This window comes from Equus caballus, chromosome 5 (genome assembly GCF_041296265.1).
Source record: "Equus caballus isolate H_3958 breed thoroughbred chromosome 5, TB-T2T, whole genome shotgun sequence".
Lineage (NCBI taxonomy): Eukaryota > Metazoa > Chordata > Mammalia > Perissodactyla > Equidae > Equus > Equus caballus.
The window spans coordinates 101428908-101451219 of NC_091688.1; the positions used below are offsets into that span (position 1 = coordinate 101428908).

Here is a 22312-nt window from a genome sequence, read left to right on the forward strand (position 1 = left end):
TCACGGTGCTGAGGGCACACCAAGGAATGAAAATAGACAAACTCTCTGCCCTCACAGAGCTTATATTCTATTAGGAAAGATACACAACGAAAAAAATAAATGCATATGTAAGTCCCAGGTGAAAAATTATAAGGAGATAAATAAAGTAGAGAAAGTGTTAAGAAGTAAAGAGGGGTGTAATTAATAAAACTTATAAATGGGTGGTCAAGGAGGGCCTCACTGAGAGGTAGTGCTGAGCCAAGACTGAAAGGATGTAAGGGAACAAGCCACGTGGCTATATGAGAATAGATTTAAGAACAATGCTTACTTAATAATAAATATTCGATAAATGATGCTAATTACTACCACAGTCAAGACAATATAAACAAGGAAAGCACAAAAGTAGGATTAAAAATCCTGTCTCTGCCACTTGACCAAACCTCACTGAGATATAGTTCTCTTACATGGAAAAATGGAATAGTAATACCTGCACTTTTTACAATATCATTAGAGGATAAAATGAGAAAATATACACAGAAACACTAAGAAAACAAATACAGAACCACATAAATACTACAACTATCACATCTCCTCTTCTACTATCTTCCCAAAATGACAGACCACCATTCCACCTTATTAATAAGGCATCCAATGATGTGATAGGTAGCCCAGGAAGAGGGTTTCCAAGATAAAAATTAACTTCTCTTTTGGGGTCAGACCAAGAAGAGTAAGAGCTGAAACAGACCGAGATTGAATTCCAATCAAGGAAACCTAAACGCAACCAGCTAAACTTGCTGGGGCTCTGGTTTGAGAGAACAGTCATCTGTTTGCTCTGGTCCTTGGCTGATTCATGATAAATTTCCCATCTGGGTGGCTTCCATTCCTCTCCACCTTTCTTTGCCTCCTACAGATTTAGTGCCTTTTGTTCATTCATTCAACAAACATTTAATGAATCCGTACAATAAACACAGAGCCAAGTGCAGATTTGGGTAAGGGGGTGAACTAAACCAGGACTCAGCCTCAACAAATCCCATGGGGACAGATGGGGGAAAGGTTGGGGGCACAGAAAGAATGGAATCCATCCACACTGCCTCCAGGATTCCTCTGGTCTGAACAAGTCTGAGCCTCAAACATACTTCACTAGGTAATTGTAAACAAAAGGAGAGCCTTCAGGCTACCACCACACTAGCTTACACTTGGCAGGGCAGCCCAAAACAAATCCAGATTCTGGAAATATGAATATTGAGGAGCAAGAGTAACTCCAGACATTTTTTCCAACAAATATTTACTAAATGCCTACCTAGTACCAAGCACAAGGAGCCAGAATTCAAAGATAAGATTCCTAAGGGCTCGGTGGTCCCGCACCTCCTCCTCTTGTCTAACCATTGTCCCTTTTCTCCCTGAGGTCCAGTGCACAGTTCAACAACATAACCAAACTTTCCTACAGCGGAGAGTTTCTGGAAGTAGAAATACACTAGTAATACAAACGCAAAGCCAATATAAATCCCATATACAGTCTTTCATTTCTCAACTAGCATGACTTCTATTTAAAGCTTCCACTAGTGTCTTTTTCAGGGTCTACCTGTGGTCATTCTGTCTTGGAAATTCTCCTTCTAAAGTTTACAGATCTTTCCTTCTAGGCCTTATCTACGAGGATTAAATAAACTAAGAATAGTAATCATACTCTATACCTTTCTGTTCTAAAAGCAGATCACACAAAATACCATAAGCCTACTCTGTGCCAGTCATATAACCTTGTAAACAATCTTTCAAGATAGACCATTATCCTCACTTTACAGAGGAAATTGATGCAGACACTGAAAGGTGATATTTATATCATGCCAAAAATCAAATAGATGGTAAGTGGTGAATCCTGCGTGCAACTCAAGCTTTCCATATCAAAAGATGAGGCTCTTCATGTTATAAACTACTGTGACCTCAATAAAATAGAAATAAATGAATAAATTAAAAAAAAAAAAAGATGAAGCTCTTTAGTTCTCTATCCCAAGCAACTCTCACAAGTGGGCTGGCCAAAAAACAGATGGAGAGAAGTTTCCTAACCTTTCTGGCCTTGTACCCATGGTCTCCGAGGTCCCTTCCAGCTCTAAAATTCTAAGACACCACACTAGTTAGGACTGATTATCTACATTTTAGCACATAACGTGCTATCTCTCCATGATTGACTCTCTATTCCTCACCTCTTTGAAGAAAGAGTTATTTTGTACTTATGGGGCCACATGTAAATTGTTCTGCAGAATATCTTTCTTCTTCTATGAATAAAAGGATATAATTTTGTATAAAACCTATATCTTGCTTCTCACATGGATCCTAATCCACTGCTTTGACCTAGTCCAAATTTCTAATTGAGGCTTTCAGTTTATACTTAGGTAAATAAATAATCTGGAGTATCAGCATCTGTTAAATATCAATTTCTTGTAAAACCAATATGCCTCTCCTTTACTATGTCTCAGTGAATGGTACTTGATGACAAAAAACATCACATTTAAGAATTTTCAGGTAAAATTGTATCAAATAACAATTCGTGAAAATAATTAAGAAAACCTAGACTTCTATGAGAATGTATTTTAAAGGCTGGAGTGTTTTGAAACGCCTTTGGGGTCAGAAAAATTCTTAGATCCCTAACTATACAAGTGTGGGGTAAACTACGTCTAAAGATAAACAATGAGCTGAGAAGTGAGTGTTGAACAAGAGACAGATTAGCAGTTTGAGTCCAATCAACTTAACTGTTGCTAAAACAAACAAAGAAACAAATCAACACTCCTCACAGGACTACAGAGAAACCAAAGTTTCTTTTACGATCTCAAGAATACAGCTCCAATTTTTTTCTTACATATGAAGAAAAAGTCGTGTGACCAATTTTCAAGAGAAAAGACAATAAACAGAGATCAACTTCAAATACTGGCAGATGTTAGAACACGCAGACAGGATTCTAAACCAGGTGTTACAACTATGCTCAAGGATACAAAGGAAAATATGCTTCCAATGAATGAAAAGAGAAATGTCTCAGAAAAATACAATCTGTTAAAAAGAAACAAATGGAAATCCTAGAGCTTAAAAACGCAATATCTGAAATTTAAAAACTAGATCTGGAGAGTTCGACAGTAAATTAGAGATAACGGAAGTGAACTTAAAGATAGATCAATAAAAACTGTCTACTCTGAAGGTCAGAGGGGAAAAAAATTTTTAAAAATAAAAGAGGAGAGGAGAAGAGGGCACCATCTCAGAAACTTGTAGCAAAACAACAAAGGATCTAGCACACATGTAATCAGGAGAATGAAGGAGGAAAAATATTTGAAGAAACAATGGTCAAGAAGTCCCCAAATTTGATGAAAGACATAAATTTACAGATTCAGAAAGCTCAACACCAAGAAGATAAATATAAAGACTGCCGTGTCTAGACAGTCATAGCCAAAGTGCTGCAAATCAAAGATACAGAGAAAAATCTTGAAAGCAGCCGTGGGTGGGAGGGAGGGGTGACACTGAACACAGTAACAACAACTTTAACTGACTTTTCATCAGAAACTATGGAGCCCAGCACACAGTGGAACATCATTAATGCATTAAAAGATTAAAAAAAAAAAAAAACCCCAACCCTATCAAGCCAGAACTCAATCTCAAGTAAAAGCATCTTTTAAAAGAAAAGGCAAAATAGTGACATTTTCCAAAATAACAAGACACTGAAAGAATCTGTCAGCAGAAAACCTGCACTATGAGTAAATAAATATTAAAGGAAACTCTTTAGGCTCAATATCAATTGATTATCTTTAGAAAGAAATGAAAATCATTGGAAATGGCAAGTACAGAAGATTTACTTTTAATTAATTTATTAAATTCATAAGACAGTTTAAAGTAAGGGCTGTAACATTCTCTTGTGTACTTTGTAATAGATATAACTCTAGCATAAAGGAGTTATGGACCTTAACGGACCAGAAATGGACCTATAAGTTTGCCAAGGTTCTAGATTTTACAAGAAGTGGCAGAAGATTAACTATAAATAGACCATAACAGGGTGTATTATTGTAATTTGTAGAATATATACTTAAATATATGTAAAGGAACATAACTAAAAAAACCAAAATAGATTAACATGAAATTCAAAAAAATTCAAAAATCCAAAAGAAGGTGACAAAAGAGAAACTAAAACAAAAAAAGAGAGAGAGGAAAAGGGAAAAGAAATAATACAATGGTAGACCCAAATCCAACATTCCAAACTAAATATTCATTAACTCAATACTCCCAGTTAAAAGACAGAAATTGTTAGAATAGTTTAAAAAAAGTTTCAACTATATTCTGTCTATAAGAGACACTTTTAACAACAGAGACATTGAAAATAAATGCTTGTGAAAAGACATATCATGCAAATAGTAAGCACAGAAAGGCCAGAATGGCTATATTAACATCAGGTAAAACAGACTTCAAGGAAACAGCATTATCATCAGAGATAAAGAATGCCATTTCATACTGTCATAATTAACAGCTCGACAGGAAGACCTAACAGTATTAAATGTGTACATGCTCAATAATAAAGCCTCAAAATACATGAGGCCAAAATGGACAGAATTAAAGGGAAAAATATACAATTCTACCATTACAATTGAAGATATTAACACTCCTCTCAGCAAAAGATGGAATTAGACAAAATAAAAATCAGCCCCAAAATAAGAGATCTAAACTATCAATCAGATTAACTTTATGGTTATATGAAGAATGCAATAACCAACAAATGCAGGAGACATTCTTCTCAAGTTCACACGTATATTCACCAAGATAAATTATATGCTGGCCCATAAAACCCAGGTTTCAATAAATTAAGAAGGACTGAAATCATATAGAACATGTTCTCTGGCCATTTAATGGAATTAAATTAGAAATTAGTAACAATAAGATGTCTAAGAAGACCCCAAATGTTTAGGAAATTGGACAGCACACTTCGAAGTGGTCAAAGAAAAAAATCACAGAGAAATTAGAAAATATTTAAAAACTGAATGATAATGAAAATATATGCCACCAAACTTTGTGGGATGTAACTACAGCAGTGCTTAGAGGGAAAAAAGAAAGGTGTAAAAATCAAGGACCTAAAATTCCAACTTAAGAAAGCAAAAGGGCAAAATTAACCTAAAATACAAGGAAGGAAAAAATAAAGAGCATAAATCTGTGAAAGAGAAAACGAGAGAAAATTAACGAAGGCAAACTCAAGTTTTGAAAAACTGGTGATCACTGATTTGCTTTCCCATTCATTCTCTCTCTCTCATTCTCTCTTGGTCTAGTTTATCCACTTTATTGATTTTTTTCAAAGAATCAGCATTTTGTTTTATCGATTTTTCTCTGTTCTTCTGGCCTAAAGATACTAAAACGATAATAAAAATATTATACATACCTTTATACCAACAAATTTGACAACTTAAATGAAAGAGACAAATTTCTTGGGAAAAAATAACCAACTTACCAAAATTGACACAAAATAAACAGAAAATCTGAAAAAAAAAGAAAACCAAAAAACTCCCAGAAAACCCAAAAACCTATAGCGTTTAAAGAAATTGGAGATCGAAAACCTGTCCACAAAGACGACTCGAGGTCCAAAAGGTGCTCTGGTGAATTCTACCAAACATCTAAGGAAGGAAAACACCAACCTTCTCCTTCAGAAAATAAAGTGGGAGGGAATATTTCCAAACTAATCTTAGACAGCCAATGCCCTAAAAACAAAAAGCGGTAAGTGATAAGGAAAAAGAAGAAAAGAATAGAACAAGATAAAGGAAGATGAGGAGTTTGGGGGCGGGGCGGGCTGTGGTTTTAAACACAGTGGTCACCTATTTTAGAAGGTGACATTTGAGGAAAGACTTGAAGACGGTGAGGGCCCATGGGAAGACATGTCAGGACAACGCCAGTGCAAAGGCCCTAAGACAGCAAGGTGCCAGGAAACAGCAAGGAGGCAAGCGTGGGGTCCTACAGGCCCAGGTCAGGAAAGTTTGTCAAGGAAGATGGAAGGGATCGACTGTTCATACTAATGCTAGTCAGATACAGCGAGGACCCTGGATTCGGCAAAGTGGAGGTCACTGGTGAAGGTTTCAGAGAGAATGGGGTCCAGAGAGTACAGACACCTCTTGTGATGGGCTGTGGCTTAAAGGGAGAGAAAGAAATGGGACAGCAGTTGGAGAGGGAAGTGTGGTCAAGGGTTTATCTAAAATAGGAGAGCAGCGTGTTGGATAGGATCCTGACGAGAGAAAAACTGATAGCGCAGAAGAGAGGAGGAGGAGAGCTGGAGGAAGGCCCCGGGCCCAGAGTCAGGTGGGTCTCACACACGAGCAGTTCTCACACCACCCCGCCCATTCCAAAAGAATGCCACTGTCTGCTAAAATCAGTGGCTGCCATCAATCAAGTTTATGAAATACGGCTTTCATTATGAAAACATGCTTGGCACTTCACTGAATAAATTATTAAACATAAATAATTACCAGAGCATTTGAGAAAAAGTTAGAGGCTCTGATTCCGTTAGTGACGCAATCAAACACCCTAAGAAGCTCTTCCTCTTGTTCCTTCTGCACTGTTTTATGTTCGATGGACCATGTTTGGCCATCTCCTGGGGCATTTGATTAAAAGTTTATTTTTCTTGATTCGGGTTAATTTCAGGGAATGCCCTTATGTGCTCACACATCTTAATTTCTTAAAGTATTCAAAAATGGAGTCGACGGGAGGCGTTGCACGCAAGATGTGTGCATGGGATTTTTATTTTCCTGAGGCTGTTGCCATAGTTTTTTGGCAGCAAAACCACATATACTGAACTAATTAAAGATTTAAAACACATTGTTAGGCAATTTAGAACCACACTCTGAAGGTTAATTTAAAAGAAATAATGAGAAAAAGCCAAGCAAAGTCTATACCATACAGAGTTTTGTGGTAAGAGTCAAGAATCACGAAACGGTTTTTATTACTTTTAATTACTTTGCTCCCTAACCAGAAGATATTAATGACACGTTAGATTTACTGCCAAGTTATATAGCATGCACAAGGCACATCCAACTCTCCATGAGACTTGATTAGTAAGGAGGGAGGGCAAGAACCCATGGGGCTCTAGTTTTCATGACCCCAAAGGAGAAATGATGGACAGAAAACTCAGGTCAGGATTTCAGATGCTATGAAATACACAAAACCTGCATAAAGAAGTGGTCCCTTTCCATGCAAAGGTTGTGAGCTCAAGTTAAAAACACAGGTCAATAATCTCCTTTGATTCACTAACCTGTTTTTGGCTTATCCAACAAGTCTTAAAAGCAATTATAACTGTTCTCACAATTGTTAAGAGGCTCGTGTCCTGAATGAGAACCAAAATCACCATCAGGGGCACTGAGCCGCCAAACAAGGTAAAAGCAGGAAATCTGGGAAATAATCCAGGGCCCAACCCTGCTTTCTCCCTGAGAATGTGAGCAGTCTGGAGATCGTGAGGTTCCACAGGGCACCAGGGTTGGGAGATAAACCACAGGGCTTGGCCAAGATGGGAAATCTGATAGGAGACACTGCACAAAACCGTAACCCAAAGAGCTGTACAGTCAGGATAATGGTGGAGTCGGAGAGGACAGCCAGGTCACTAGGAAGACTCTTAAAGACACTTGGAACCTTCAAAACATACTCTAAATAACTAATACATCAAAGAAGAAACGATAATCAAAATTAGAATATACCCAAAACTAAACAATAAAAATAATACATTTCATGGGGGGCCACTACTACCCTAATTGTGTAATATTGTTCTGGAGGCTAGTGTAACAAGACCGAGAAGAAAGATACAAGAATTAGAGAGAACCAAAACTGTCTTATTTGCATATATAAATATTTATATAGAAAACCCAAAAGAATCCACAGGTAAATTATTAGATCTAATATGAGAACTTAAGAAGCTAACTAGATACAAAAAAACTATATAAAACTCAAACTGCAACAGTTAGAGAATTACAGTTTTTAAAGATACTATTTATAGTATAAGGAAAAAATCTAGAACTGAATCCCACATGCATGGATATTCAAGTCTTTTATGAACAAAATTACAAAACTATGCTAAAAGACATTGTAGGAGTACTAAGCGAATGGAGAGATGTACGACATTAGTAAAGATATTCTCTCCAAATTGATCTATAGACTCACTGTAATGTCAATTAAAATCCCAATAGGGTTTTCTTTCAGAATTGGACAAGCTAATTCACAAATTCATACGTAAGAGTAAAGGGTCTAAAATTCTAATGTAAGAACAAAGAGCCACAGATGCTCTCAAGAAAGATAAATGAAGGGAATGGTGCTACCCCACCAGAAATGTGGTACCCGCATAGTGACAGACAGGGACCTAGGAAACCACATCCAACTCGCACATACATGGAAACTTGACTAATGACAAAGAGGACACTGAAAACAAACAAACAAAAAGACAGACCGTTTAGTAGATAGTGCTAGAACATTTGGAAATACAGATGGGGAAGAAAAAGAAATTGGATACCTACTTCACATCCAATCCCAAAATCAATTCCAGGTGGATAAAAGTCTTAAATGAGAAAGGTGAAAGTTTTAGAAGATTATATAGAAGAACATCTTTATGTCTTTGGGGTAGAAAATAATTTCTTTAACAAAACCCAGAAAGCAGAACCCAAAAAGGGAAAGGTTGATTTAAAAAACAGACTCTATTAAAAGGAAAAAAAATTCTTTAAGAGATATCATAAAGAAAGTGCAAAGAAAAGCCACAAGTTGGGAGAATATATTTAGGAAACACAAATCTGCCAGGGAATCTAATATGGTGACCACTGGCCACATGTGGCTATTTTAATTTAAATTAAACAAAATTTGAAATTTAATTACCCAGTAGCTCTAGCCACATGTGACTAGTGGCTGGTTGATTAGCAACAATATGGAACATCTCCATCATCGCAGAAAGTTCTCTTGGACAGCACGGACCTAGAACATGTACAGATTTTTAAACTTCTAAAGTAAATAGGAAATGCAATTTAAAGAGTGGAGAAAGGGCATTAATAGACGTTTTACAGAAAAAAACACCAACATGTACCAGAAACATCTAAAAATTCATTTCAACTTCATTAGTAATCAAAGTAAAACAAATTATACTCATTAGATAGCATTTCTAACACCTCAAATTGGTCAAAGATTTAAAATCATTAATATGAAGGATTGAAGAAGATACAGACCAGCAAACTCCTAACACACTGTCTGCAGGAGGGTAACCCACGACAACCACTGCGGAAGGAGCTCGGCATCATGCAGCCTCCTGGAGCACTCTGCTACCCAGCAAGTCCACCCCAGAGAAGGGATTCTCCACCTGAACTGGACAGTCCCTCTCCCCGCCTGGGGCATCTGAAGGTTGTGTAGAGGGGCTGGCCCTGTGGCCGAGTGGTTAAGTTTGCGTGCTCTGCTTCAGCGGCCCAACATTCGGATCCTGGACGCAGACATGGCACCGCTCATCAGGCCGTGCTGAGGCAGCGTCCCACATGCCACAACTAGAAGGACCTGCAACTAGAATATACAACTATGTACAGGGGGGGTTCGGGGAGGTGGAGGGAGAGAAGAAGAAGAAAAAAAGAAGATTGGCAACAGACGTTAGCTCAGGTGCCAATCTGAAAAAAAAAACCAGAAAATTTTGTGGAGACACACACAGACACAGACACACAGACACCCACACACATACACACACACCCACACATACCAGCATTTAATTTGCAGAGACCAGGGGTAATGTTCCTGCAATTAAAGGAATTATTCTGCCTAAACTATGCACCAGGAGATATGAACAAAAATAAAAAATTAAAACACTAGACACAACCCAAAACATTACCAACAGAAAAATGGATACATAAGTTGCATTTAGTGGAATGCCAGAGAACTGAAAATAAACGCATCTCAGCTACAGATATCAACACAGGTGATTCTAAGGGATCTAATGCCGAGGGAAAACAGCAAGACACAGGGATACAAACAGCATACTTAAAATTTACACAAAGAACAAAAATTGTCAATCTAAACAATGAAGTTGGGGTGAAACATATATAAAACAAACACACACACACAAGCAAAGAAATGGCTAACAGAAAATCAGGATGGTTATCTCCAGGAGAAGGAGGGGGTGCCCCTGGGAGTGGCACACCGGGGCTTTCTAAGAACTGCTAATGCTTCCCTTCTTCAGATGGGCAGTAGGTTGAGATGTTCATTTTAATATATGTTTATCCATATGTTTTTTATATACTCTTTACATGTTTTATAAATTTCATAATATTTTAAAAAGCCAGCCTCATTACTCATTAGCTAGGATCCTTGGCCTTTCTAAACTTGGTTAATAAAAGTGACTCCACCTGCCTTCCGCACTTGTTCTGAAGTTCAAGGGAGATAAGGCGTGTGCACGTGTGAGTGGATGTGCTGGGGGCAGTTTGCGGAATAGGAAAAGTAAGAGGGAAGCATTCCCCATCGGGTTCACCCTGGGTACCGTCCAGGATCACAGGGCCCAGAGTTCCTGTGCAGTCATTAATCCAGTCAAGAAGATGTGAGGCGTGTGTTTTCTCACCATAACATGGGGCTAACTCCTGTCTGATTCCACCCACAGGAGTATCAGACTATTGAAGTGAAAGCAAAGTATTCAGTAAATATGCAAACACAAGCTTTTTTACTGTTATCGCTAGAGTGGCCAGAGGAGGCAGAGGGTCTGCAAATCACGCCGCAGGAGATGAAATTATTCAGGGCCTGTGTATTTTAAAATTAGGCTAAATGATAATAATAATGACAGGATAATAATTATCTCCAAACACTGGATGCAAAAGAGGCATAAAGTCTGTTTGTTCAGGGTTCTCCCAGAGGGCAGGCTGGAGAGACTGGAGTAAATTTAAAAGTACATTCCGGGTCCATATAATAGACAACTTTTTTTTTTTCTTTTTTTTCACAATCAGAGGGAGACACAGAACTGACCACCAGATAATTCTCCTTCATTTGAATTATTCAGATAAAGATAGAGTTTAGCAGAGAGTCTTGTTTTGGATGAAAATACCAATTTTTAAAACAAACTCTGTTAAAATAAAAATACAGAGGGGCTAGCCTGGTGGTGTCGTGGTTAAGTTTGCATGCTCCACTTTGGTGGCCTGGGGTTTGCATGTTCAGATCCTGGGCACAGACCTATGCACTGCTCAACAGGCCATGCTGTGGCAGCGTCTCATAAACAAAGCAGAGGAAGAATGGCATGGATGTCAGCTCAGGACCAATCTTCCTCAAGCAAAAAGAGGAAGATTGGCAACAGATGTTAGCTCAGGACCAATCTTCCTCACCAAAAAACAAATTAATAAAATAAAAATACAGATAATATAACCTTGTGTCAGTTTTATTTGGGGGGGGAGGAAGATTTGCCCTGAGCTAACTAACATCTGTGCCAATCTTCCTCTATTTTGTGGGTGAGTCACCACCACAGCACAGCCACCGATGAATGGTGTAGATGCAGGAACCAAACCCAGGCTTCCAAAGCTGAGTGTGCCGAAGTTAACTACCAGGCCACAGGGCTGTCCCCTCCAACTTATTTTGAAAACTAGCTCTCCTACTTAATAGTCATGAGACCACAGGGAACTTATTTTAGCTCCTGGAGCTTTGGTTTCCTCTTCTGTAGGAAAGACACTATCTTTCCTTCAAGGTTATTTGCAAAAGTCAACGTGATAAGACATTGAAGTTGCCTAGCACCAGTGTCCCGTAAGCGCTCGATAGGCTGCTATAATTTTTAAAAAATTGTCACTGCAGGCTGCCAAACTCGTTCACAGCTAGAAAAATAAAGCAGTGACATCAGTCTAAGACAACAAGGCAACTTTCACATTTGAAAGTATCTGTTACTTCAAGAATAGCAGCAAACTAATATCGCTAGGTCAGTTCCTTCAAAACGTTATCAAGTGGCTTCTGGTCTCCCAAAAAAGTTTCCTCGAACGTGCTTTGTGTAGCAATCTCCCCCCACCTCCATAAAAACCCTTTTAAACTTCATGACTCGAAAGCACTTTCCAGTCTGGGGGAATACAAATAAAACAGAAACTATGCAGATAAGACTTGATACGGCAAACCACACCACATTCACTCTAACTTAAGGTCGTTAGTTTTTAAAAATATCTAACGCTAAGGAAAAGAGTACACACATAACTGCTTACATCCTCTAAATTTAACCTGCAGAAACCAATAAAAAATGTTAATGTCTATAAACAGGAAATGACGAACTTCAAGATTAAACACAGAAATTTTATTATAAATAAATAACTATCCTATAACTTCACTCTAATGACACTTGCAAAGCTTTTTCCTCTGGTATAGCACTTTTGAAGTTCAGATCAAGTCAAGCTGTTTTCCATGAATAAAATAAAGGCGGCATCTCAGAGAGTTTAAATTATTACGTGTTTTTACCAGACTTATCTTTTTATTCAGTGGAAGCACTCTGCTACACTCTGGTTTTCAGCTTTGTCCTGTTTTTCACTTAAGTTTCCAACCTAGTCTCAAATTACCAGTTGACAGTCACCTAGTGTAATGAAGTTGGTGGATTAGCTGAAATCAAAACCAAGAACCCTCTTTACCACCCTTCTTCTCAAGCACAGATCAATTATTTATGACCAAGTTCACCAACACTGTGTTTTAATTTAGGAAGCAGTCCATTTGAAGTGAGCTATAAATAAATAGAATCTGGCCTCAGAACTTCTTGACCCCACAGAGCACTGAAAGCAGAGGGGAAGAAAGAAAGAATATAAGAGGAAAGAAAAATACAGAACACAATGAGCCAAGACCCACTGAGCTGCGTCTAGGCCAGAACCTTCCACATAAAGGATTTCATTTCTTTGCAGTTAATTTGACGTCACTTCACTTAATTCTCACGACCTCAGAAGGCACATCTTATATTCCCCTCATCTAAGACTGGGAGATTGCAGCTCACAAAGGCTAAATTGCTTACCGGGGTCACAGAGCAAGTAGGAAAAGCAGATTTTGACCTGAAGTTTGTCTGATTCCAAAGCCTTTTTCCCCCATCAGATGAAACTTCTAATATTTTAAAATTTGAGCGGTTTAGGAGTTGGCAAAACAACAAAAAGGAAGTAAATACTACTTCCAAAGTATAACACAAATAGCAGAAAACCATCCATACAACCATTATTTTGACTTCCTGCAAGAACTTGACGTGTGAGGTTGTCACCAATATGCTTAAGATGCGTATGAAATCACATCCACAGGACGACAGGAAACCTCCTGTGGCAATCGCCTGGAGAGAGAATGAAGCCACATCCAAGATCAAGACAAAGAGAAAGTCAAGTACCAGGGACCCCTTACCTGCTGCACTTCACTCTCTCCATTTGAGATCTTCTCAGTGTAAACAAAGGAGTTGAATATCCGCTGTAACAGAGAGGAAATGAACAAATGTTAATGTTTTCCAAATAAGACAGCCACGTTCTGTAAGAGTGTGTGTGTGAATAATTTGTTTGCAACACAAAAAGAATCAAGCAGAAAAAATTTAATTAAGATACAGTTATTTTACACAGAGAAATCCAAGTATCAGCCGACGTCAACCACACATGTATGAGCAATAGCCAGGAACTTCAGCGCTGAAATAAACCAGATGTTACACTACATTTTTCATTTTCAAAAATACATTTAATTACAGATTTCCGGAGCCCATGCCATTTTATCCGACTGGTATAATCTGACAAAGTTGTGTTTCTCATTTAAGTCCTGCACTGCCTGAATGCTGTAATTGTTTACAGACACTACAATCTAATGTAATAAAGCTCTTTAAAGAGGATTCTTTCCATATTCTCTCATGTTCCTGTCCAACCAGTACCTACCTATCCAGTATTATCCACCACCTTCGTTACCCAAGCACCCGCTCAGGAGAGTAACCGAATAGGGCTTGCCAAATATGTGTGGCCTTAGAGAAGATCCAGTTCTTACATGTCAGGAAATATGACAGCTGTGCCAAGACATTAGTCCAAACTGTGCACACAAGCACACACATTCTTCCACTGGTCTCTGCTGAGCTGGTCCCCACTCCTCCATACACTGCCTGCATTTAAAACATCTCTGCAGACTTGTGACTTGACCCAACTCTACGGTTACTACCATTACTGAGCAATCACAAGAGATTAACATATAACAACCCCCCCAAAATGAAAATCCAAGATATCTATCTGTTATAGGCGCAGAAAAGAAAAAAAAGCAGCAGCCTCATCATTTATCCTAAAACTTGAAAGATACTACTGGAACTCTCCCGATGAGTAAGGAGTCAGACCTGGAGATGTCAGCCAAAATTTCCTTTTTTCCTTTCTATCCTACTGCCAAGGGTTTGTCAGCATCTGGGACAGCTTCCCACACAGCCTAACACACCTGCGTGGTTGTGGTGAGGCAGAGGAGCGCCAAGTTCATCAAGCGCTGTGCAAATGAAGGAAGATCAAGGGGCTGGGGGAGGGGAAAGGGAAGCAAACAAACTTGGGAAGGATTGGGATGAAATGCGATGTAATTACAGTCTGGAAAATTATGATTATTAATTTTCATAATTTTCCAATGTGCCTCATTCATTCATTCAACATATGTTTATTTTCTCTTTCCTAAAAAATGGCTCTGCTGATAGAAAAGGTACAGATTTCTCTACCTTTGTTGATAATGGTGATAATGATGTTGGCTACTATTTATCAAAGGCTGAGCACGAGGCAGACACTATTCTAGACATGTTACATCTATTTACTGACTCGAGTCTCATGAACCACCTTTGTGACAGACACTGTTATCTCCATTATATAGATAGGAAAACGGAGGCATATTTACCGAGCGCCCAGTGCAACGCACACATCATACTGCATGTGCGCATCTCATTTAATCGTTGTGAGAAAATTGCTGCAGCTCCAAAGATGAAAAACTAAGACCCTAGGAAGTTAGAGAACTTACCCAAAGTCACTTGGCAAGGCGAGAACTTGACCCCAGGCAGTAAGACTCCAGATCCGGTGCTCCTAACTCTACTGTCTCATGATCATGCTACATGATTGTTTGACACACATAACAAACACCCCTTGTCAGCAGCTAACACTCAAACACAATGCAGATCAACAATCACTCATAAGGTTCTGAAAACCAAAAGTTTTGCGTAACACATTTGTTGGCAAAATATGACATGATCTGAACTTATTCAGCAGTAAATCCCAACTTGAACTGACGTGTATTTATAATCTTTATTAAGCCACTTCATGTGAATATTCATTCTGATGCAGATGTATTAATGTGTCTGACTACAGGGTTCCGCTCCCCATCTCCCTGGGGGGTGTTCTTCATCTCAGGGCATCAGGACTTTGAATCCGGAAACACTCTTTTGGAAAAGGGATTACGAACCTCTGTTCCTACAACTCTCCGTTCCCAGTTTTCTGGTCTACGCCTTAGTTCCCTTGATTATAAGGCTTTTAGAGGCTGGCTCAATGTCACTGCCACCTACACACTCCCAGACCATAGCCTATATTTTTATACAATTTGATTTTCAAAAACTTGCTCAGTATCAAGAGTACACTTTTATTAAAAACGAACATAATTCATGTGTCTGCCGATCTGGATGATGTGATCAATTCCTTATTTCGTTTCTGGCAGTGCTATTCCAGTAGACACATTATGTGTCCTACCCTGGAAGGTGCTCCCCAAAGAGGTGAATGATGGACAAGGCATGAACTAGTCCTGGGAGCAAACCCAAACCACCCGGCTCCAGCCAACACCCACCAGGGCCAAACCCACCCAAGAACATCAGATCCTTCCTTCTCCTTTGTGTTAAAAGAACGGTGAATTTCAGCAATAACAAGGAATATAGGCCCGGGAGGACACATGAGGCTGTGTCTTGGTCCCTATTTTACTCATTTATCGTCTTAACAATTATTGACAATGATTGTTAATACTTTTATGTAGATCTTTTTATGGCTTGTAAGCATTTCTATATTGTCTACACCCAACAAATGTGAGTGTGTCAAAGAAAATTTAAAAAGAGAGGTTTTAGATAACAAGCATTGGGGATTCTGCAGACTACCTATTTTATACGACCCTCTCACTGCCCTGGAAGTGACCTGGTAGGGTCACTGGGGCCACCACCAAAGCAAACAATGTTCTGCCCCTCTTCTCCCTCTGGGGTGAGGGTGTCAGCGAGGGGCCAGAAGACGGTGGACATGTAACTCAGAACCAGATAGGTCAGCCAGCCACGTCTGAAGCAAGGTTACAACTTCAGGCTGACATGTGTGCACAGCTCTCAGGGTGCACTGAGCACCCACTCTGCTCTAGGTCAATGGACAGGAATCGTCTTTCTCAGAATGCAGGGCCTGCCAAGCTCAGCTCTCAAAGGCTTAGGCTGGTACTTTTACAGTTTACAATTTCACATAAATGATCACATTTCACCCCCACAACAACTTTGGTAGCAGGCAGGGCAGGGACCTGAAACCGATTTTACAGATTAAAAACCATGGCTCCAAAGTTAGAAAATGTGTCACAGGTAAAAGAAATTCAAGTGTCGAGCTCTCAACCGAGGTCTTGAGTTGAAAACAGGTATTGCTGGGTTGGCCCTGTGGCGCAGTGGTTAACGTCGTGCCCTCTGCCTAGATTTGCCCCAGGTTTGTAGGTTCAAATCCAGGGCGTGGACCTACACACCACTCATCAGCCAAGCTGTGGCGGTGTCCCACATGCAAAATGGAGGAAGACTGGCACAGATGTTAGCTCAGGGACAATCTTCCTCTCACACACGCACAAAAACCCCCCCAAAAAACAACAACAAAAAAAACCACCCCAGGCATTGCCTTTAGCAAAGCTATTAAACACATTTATTCATATCTTTTGTTCAGGATAGTCTAGGAATCCTGATACCTGCATGTAGAAAGAAATGAAGATTTGAGTTTTTTCTATCCATTTTAAGGAAGCTATACTATGCTGGCATAACCTTATACATATGGCCAATGTCAGGAGTAATTAGGAGTCCCAGACAGAGAACTTATTTTTTATTACTTTCTATCGCTACGTGAAACTGTGAAAGGAATAGAATACAAGGTTTTGTTTTTGATCTGAGAGCCAAGAATTCCAAATGATATACCTAGCTGACATTTTGGTGACCTCAGAGTAGTTTCTCGGTTGTTAGAGGACATGAAAAACGGAAACGGAAATGAAAAGATTTCCTAAAACTTGAAAATGACGAGCGAACCCAGAGGTCGGGCTGTCCGGCCCCTCGGGGTGACTTCTCTGTCCCAGGGTGAGGGGATGGGAGGGCAGCTGGGCATTCTACATTCTATTTCGAGTTGTCACTTTCCCTTAGCACAGTCCCCTGGAGGCCCAAAGGAATTCCAGAAATCTGAGCTCTTAATTTGAGCACAACCTGGGGGGATCCTCAAGTCACTCTTGGCGTACAATTCTCTGAAAGTAATGGCAAAGACATGGCCCATGCTGGCCCACCACTCTTTCTTGTTCTCCTCAAATGCTGAAACTGAAAAAATACTTTATTGTAGGGTGGAAAGATCAATTGAAATGTGTGGAGGAGTTTTAAAAAGTTATTTCAAGTAGAAATATTTCACTGAAATCCTCTTTATTAAATTCCACAATCAAAAGAAAACGAGATGTCCTATTCTTATGCCATGAGAACTGAGAGCTCTGATCTAAAGACAAAATGGACCTTTCTCTCATTAATACATACACTCTGGAAAACTGGCAGTACCTTCTACAGTTAATCATATGTACATCCTACGACCCAACCCAGCAGTTCCCATCCCTGGCGTATACGGAGCAGAAACACGTTCATATGTTTATGCAAAGAAAAGCGTAAGAACGTTCATAGCAGCACCACTCAGAATAGCCCCAACCTGGAAAACATCCAAATGCCTATCAGCAACAGAATAGACAAATTGTGCTGTATTCACACAGTGGAATATTCGGAGACAAGAATGAACACACAATTGCAACATGCATCAACATGATGGCTCTCACAAACATAATATTGATAAAAAAAAAAAAGCCAGATGCTAGGACATGAAGTGTATAATTCTAATTACATCAAGTTCAAAAGTAGACAAAACTCATCTGTGCTGCCAGAAGTCAGGACAGCGGTTTCCCTTTGTGGGCGAGTGGCGTGCTCAAACGTTCTCTTTCTTGATATGGGTGCTGGTTGCAGGGCTGGGTTCACCTTCGTGAGAACTCATCAAGCTGTAGTGCACTTTCCTGCATGGATGCTATACTTCAATCAATTTCCTTTAAACATACATTCTGGACAGTCTGTTTAAAATAAACCCGAGTCAAATGTTTTCACATGTTTCATTAAACTATGCATTTTTAAAAAGGACAAGAGTCCATTAACCGGGCTATTATAAATACTCAAAGAAAAATCTACATCCCACTCAGTAATCCAGAAGAAACTGGGACTTCAGCACCTGCAGAATCACCTGTCAATGCACAGAGATCTCCTGAGCCTTTCCTGAGGCCACATATTAATTGCTCCCTCACACTTGAAGAGCATAACGTTACTTACTTCTTCAGCTTCTCATCCAATGTTACTGTACCAACCTGAATTTCCAGCAAGAAAAAAGGTGTCTTTATCCGAGTTTCATCCAACCTGGGTGCTCTAAACCCATATAACACAATTTAAGCTAATCTCCTCTTTGCATATTCCATTCTTTTATTCTCTAAGCACCGCCCCCCTCAAGAGGAGGTTCAACTCAAATAAAGTAGGACTTAGAGTCACCCAACAATTGAATACAGCTCCCCCCCAGCTCTATTGCAAGAGGCGGAAAAAAAAGACATTCTGCCGTGTGTGTGCCTGTGTGTGTGAGTGCATACTTGTGTAGCCTGCTTCCCCCCACCTCGTAAGGGCTGCACCTCAGTCCTGCCCAGTCCCCACTCCACTGACTCCCCCTCCCTCCTGGCCATCTCCTTCCCTCCCAAGTGTCTCCAGTTAATTGAGCCTGCTTAACAGATGGCAAGAGAATTCCAGCTTGCTGGAACCGCAACAACTCCATGAGTGTTTAATAAGATGGTCAGTTGAGACAGCTGGCCCACCTTCACTCCTCCAACAGCTCTGCCAAATTTTAACTATTTAAATGAGTGGTATAACACAATACCACAGCGGACAAACAAATACCTCTACAAGCCTAATGAGATTCTGTTGGTCTCCCTCCCTGATCTTTGCTAAGGAAATGCAGGACTGAATTTTTATTCAAAAGCTTATCCTCTTGATGTTTACAGGTCTCTGTGGCAAGCCAATTTGGCTGACAATTCACTAATAGCTTCATTCTGCTCTGGATCTCTTCCTATGATTGTAGGAATGGTGGCCAAAGGGGAGGAAAATGTTGATCACCACAGTTATCAAGCAGTTGACTGACATTAGCCATGAAAAGAGAAAGTGCTGTCATTAAAAAACTCCAACTACTGGTCAGGGAATTAATGGCAACTTAATTTACGTGTTTCAGGAGAGAAAACACATGAATGACTTTATTCTCCCCTAAGCACACCCCATGAATAATCTTTACTAGGTTTTAAGGGATCCCTCCTGCCCAGATTACACACAGTCTGATTTTTACCAGACTATTTAACTTAACACTGTTAAACTCGTGAAAGGTCCAGAAAAATGGTATTCTCTGAGGAGGCTCATCATGCTGCATTCTGAGGTCATAAATCTGGTGCTATAAAGCTCAGACATCTTTTTAAATCTCTAAACTTGTTCATTCTGGATACAGGTGGTTCAAGAAAACAGTTTAAGAAGATTAGAAAAAGTTACCTCTAAAAAAAATTTGAAAGTAATCTAAATGTCCAACAATAGGGGACTAATTAAATTACTCTTCCATCAAAAATATATTGTGTAGCTATTAAAAGTATGTTTACAATAATTTTTGTCATTGTTAAAAGCAGCATTAAAATATACAAATAATATTCTAATTATATGTGTGTGTGGGGATACATTACACATAATAACCTTACTGTGATTCAGGTGCTTTATAACACATGATCTCATTTAACATTCACAACAACCCCTCATAGTAGTTACTATGTCCTCATTTTACAGATGAGGAAACTGAGGTTCTGAGAGGTTAACTTGCCCAAAGTTGCCAGGAGTAAGTAAGTGGCCAAGTCTGGATGAGAAATTTGTCTAACTTCAAAGTTTATTTATAGTTCTTTATGTAAACACTACCTTAATAGAGAAAACTTATGTAAAACCTAGAAAGTGACCAAAAGTGTAACAGGGCTTGCCTGGGAATAACAAATCCAGAATATATTTTCTTTCCTTCTCTCTCCCTCCAAATCTCAAAATTGAACACGGATTTTCTCTATAAGGGATAGACAACCCTTTTTCAAAAAGTTGTCACACTCAGAAATAAAGGGCATGCGTTCAGAGTTACAACTAAATTCTACACAGAACCATTTGCACTAGATCATCATTTTGCGAGCTTTCAGAGGAAAAGGTAAATGCAGTGGCTTACGTTTGATTCTCCCTACAAAAATCAGATCTCTGAACAGCACAGTGACTTGCAAGAAACAGCGCTATTCCAGGTTCATGACAAAGGGAAATGCTTAGGTACTGAAAAATCATGGCATAGGAAGAGGCCTAGATGAGGAATTTAAAACAAAACCTGTTAGTACACAATAGTCGACCTTGTGCAAATGGTATCCAGGCACTCATGTCCCGGCCCAACCAACTTCCTGATTTTGTCTTAAGGTTGCTATATATAAAAATAATAACAGCTATCGCTTATAGAGTGCTTACTATCTGTCTGGCACTAGGTACTTTACATATGTTAACTCACAAATGTGAAGATGAATTTATTTATTTATTTAGTTAGTTTGAAGGTATGCTTTTTGGTGAGGAAGATTGGCCCTGAGTTAACATCTGTTGCCAATCCTTCTCTTTTTTTTTTTTCCTCCCCAAAGCCCCAGTACATAGCTGTATATCCTAGCTGTAAGTCCTTCCAGCTCTTCTATATGGGATGCCACCACAGCTCGGCTTGATGAGCGGTGCTAGGTCTGTGTCCAGGATCTGAACCAGTGAATCCCAGGCCACCAAAGCAGAGTGAGTGAGCTTAACCACTACTCCACCCGGCCAGCCCCTAAAGATGAATTTATACAGAGGGCACTAAAAACATCAGGAAAGTATTTCACACACCATTATGATAGTTATTCAGTCTATGATAGTTATTCTATTCTTAGTCTATTCTATTATCGTTAGCCTATTAAGAATATTCTCTTAATGATAGCTGTTCTATGATAGTTGGAGGTAGGGGGAGAGCAAAAATACCTGTATAGATATTTCTCAACCGAAGTCCCATCTCACTCTGAAAAACCTCCCACCAAGGGTAACTGCTTCCTTCTCTGACATCTGCAGCAAAGACTGTCTATGCTACAATTAAAATAGTGTGTTCATTATAGAAAATTTGAAAATACGTAAAGGAAGAAGAGAAACAAAATCTATTGTCTGACTACTCAGTAGAAACCAACTACTGTCTACATTTTATTTCCTTCCACTCTTCTGGATTTCTAGGTTGTATTTTGTTGTAAATTCTGCGATTCCTCAGCACGGTGCACTGTACACAGTAAGCATATATAAGCATTTGTGGATCCACTGATGTAGGCACTAAATCATTCAGATCATTATTTTGATTGGTTACTCAACCAGCTAGCAAAACAAGGAAGAAGGTATTCTTTCTCTTTAAGATAAAAAATTTTCCCCGTCTCTCAACACTCTTATTAACAGTCTTCCCCCCTCACCCCTGTCTTTCCCCCCTGTCCACTTTGGGCTCTACGAAGACACACAGACAGCCTCTCAGATACTCCAAGTCTGCAAAAGAACTCAAATTATGAATTCCTTAGTCTGATGGCATTTAACTTAACACCCTTCAAACCAACCTGAGCTCTGAATAATAAGAAAGCATGTGGGAGAGTCACAAGTTGGTGACAAGTGCCACCTTTACAAAGAGCTGCCTGTTTTGGTCCCCTCTGAGCCTCAAAAGAAATTACAGGGGAAAAGAAGAGCTGCAGTCTGATTCCGCAGGGAAAATCTGGAGCGGGCATCTCAGCAGGCAAAGTTTCCAGTGCTGATCACTTGCTTTCCTGTTGCCGCATTCAAACCCAGGGGAGCGGGTGGGTAAACGCGAGCCGGAGAACAAAGGCCGGCAGAACAGGACGGAAACACTTCCCTCAATGCAATAAAGCTTCTCAAGGGTTATTGAGTTTTCTGTTGTTGTTGTTTTGGCTTTTAAAGGGGAGAAGCAGGCAAAAAAGGCAAGCAAATCAGTTCCACATGTTGGACGGATTCAGCCTGTAGCCGATGTAACTTGACTGTAAGTAATAT

The 22312-nt window shown here is 39.5% G+C and overlaps 1 protein-coding gene across 1 annotated transcript in view; it reads right to left on the reverse strand.

Moving 5' to 3' along the window:
- CACHD1 (cache domain containing 1) overlaps nt 1-22312 on the reverse strand; it is a 197350-nt gene that overhangs the window by 106994 nt on the left and 68044 nt on the right. The window contains exon 2 of the mRNA XM_023641952.2: nt 13312-13374. Coding sequence (XP_023497720.2) covers nt 13312-13374 — 63 coding nt within the window. The remainder of the gene's footprint in view (nt 1-13311; nt 13375-22312) is intronic.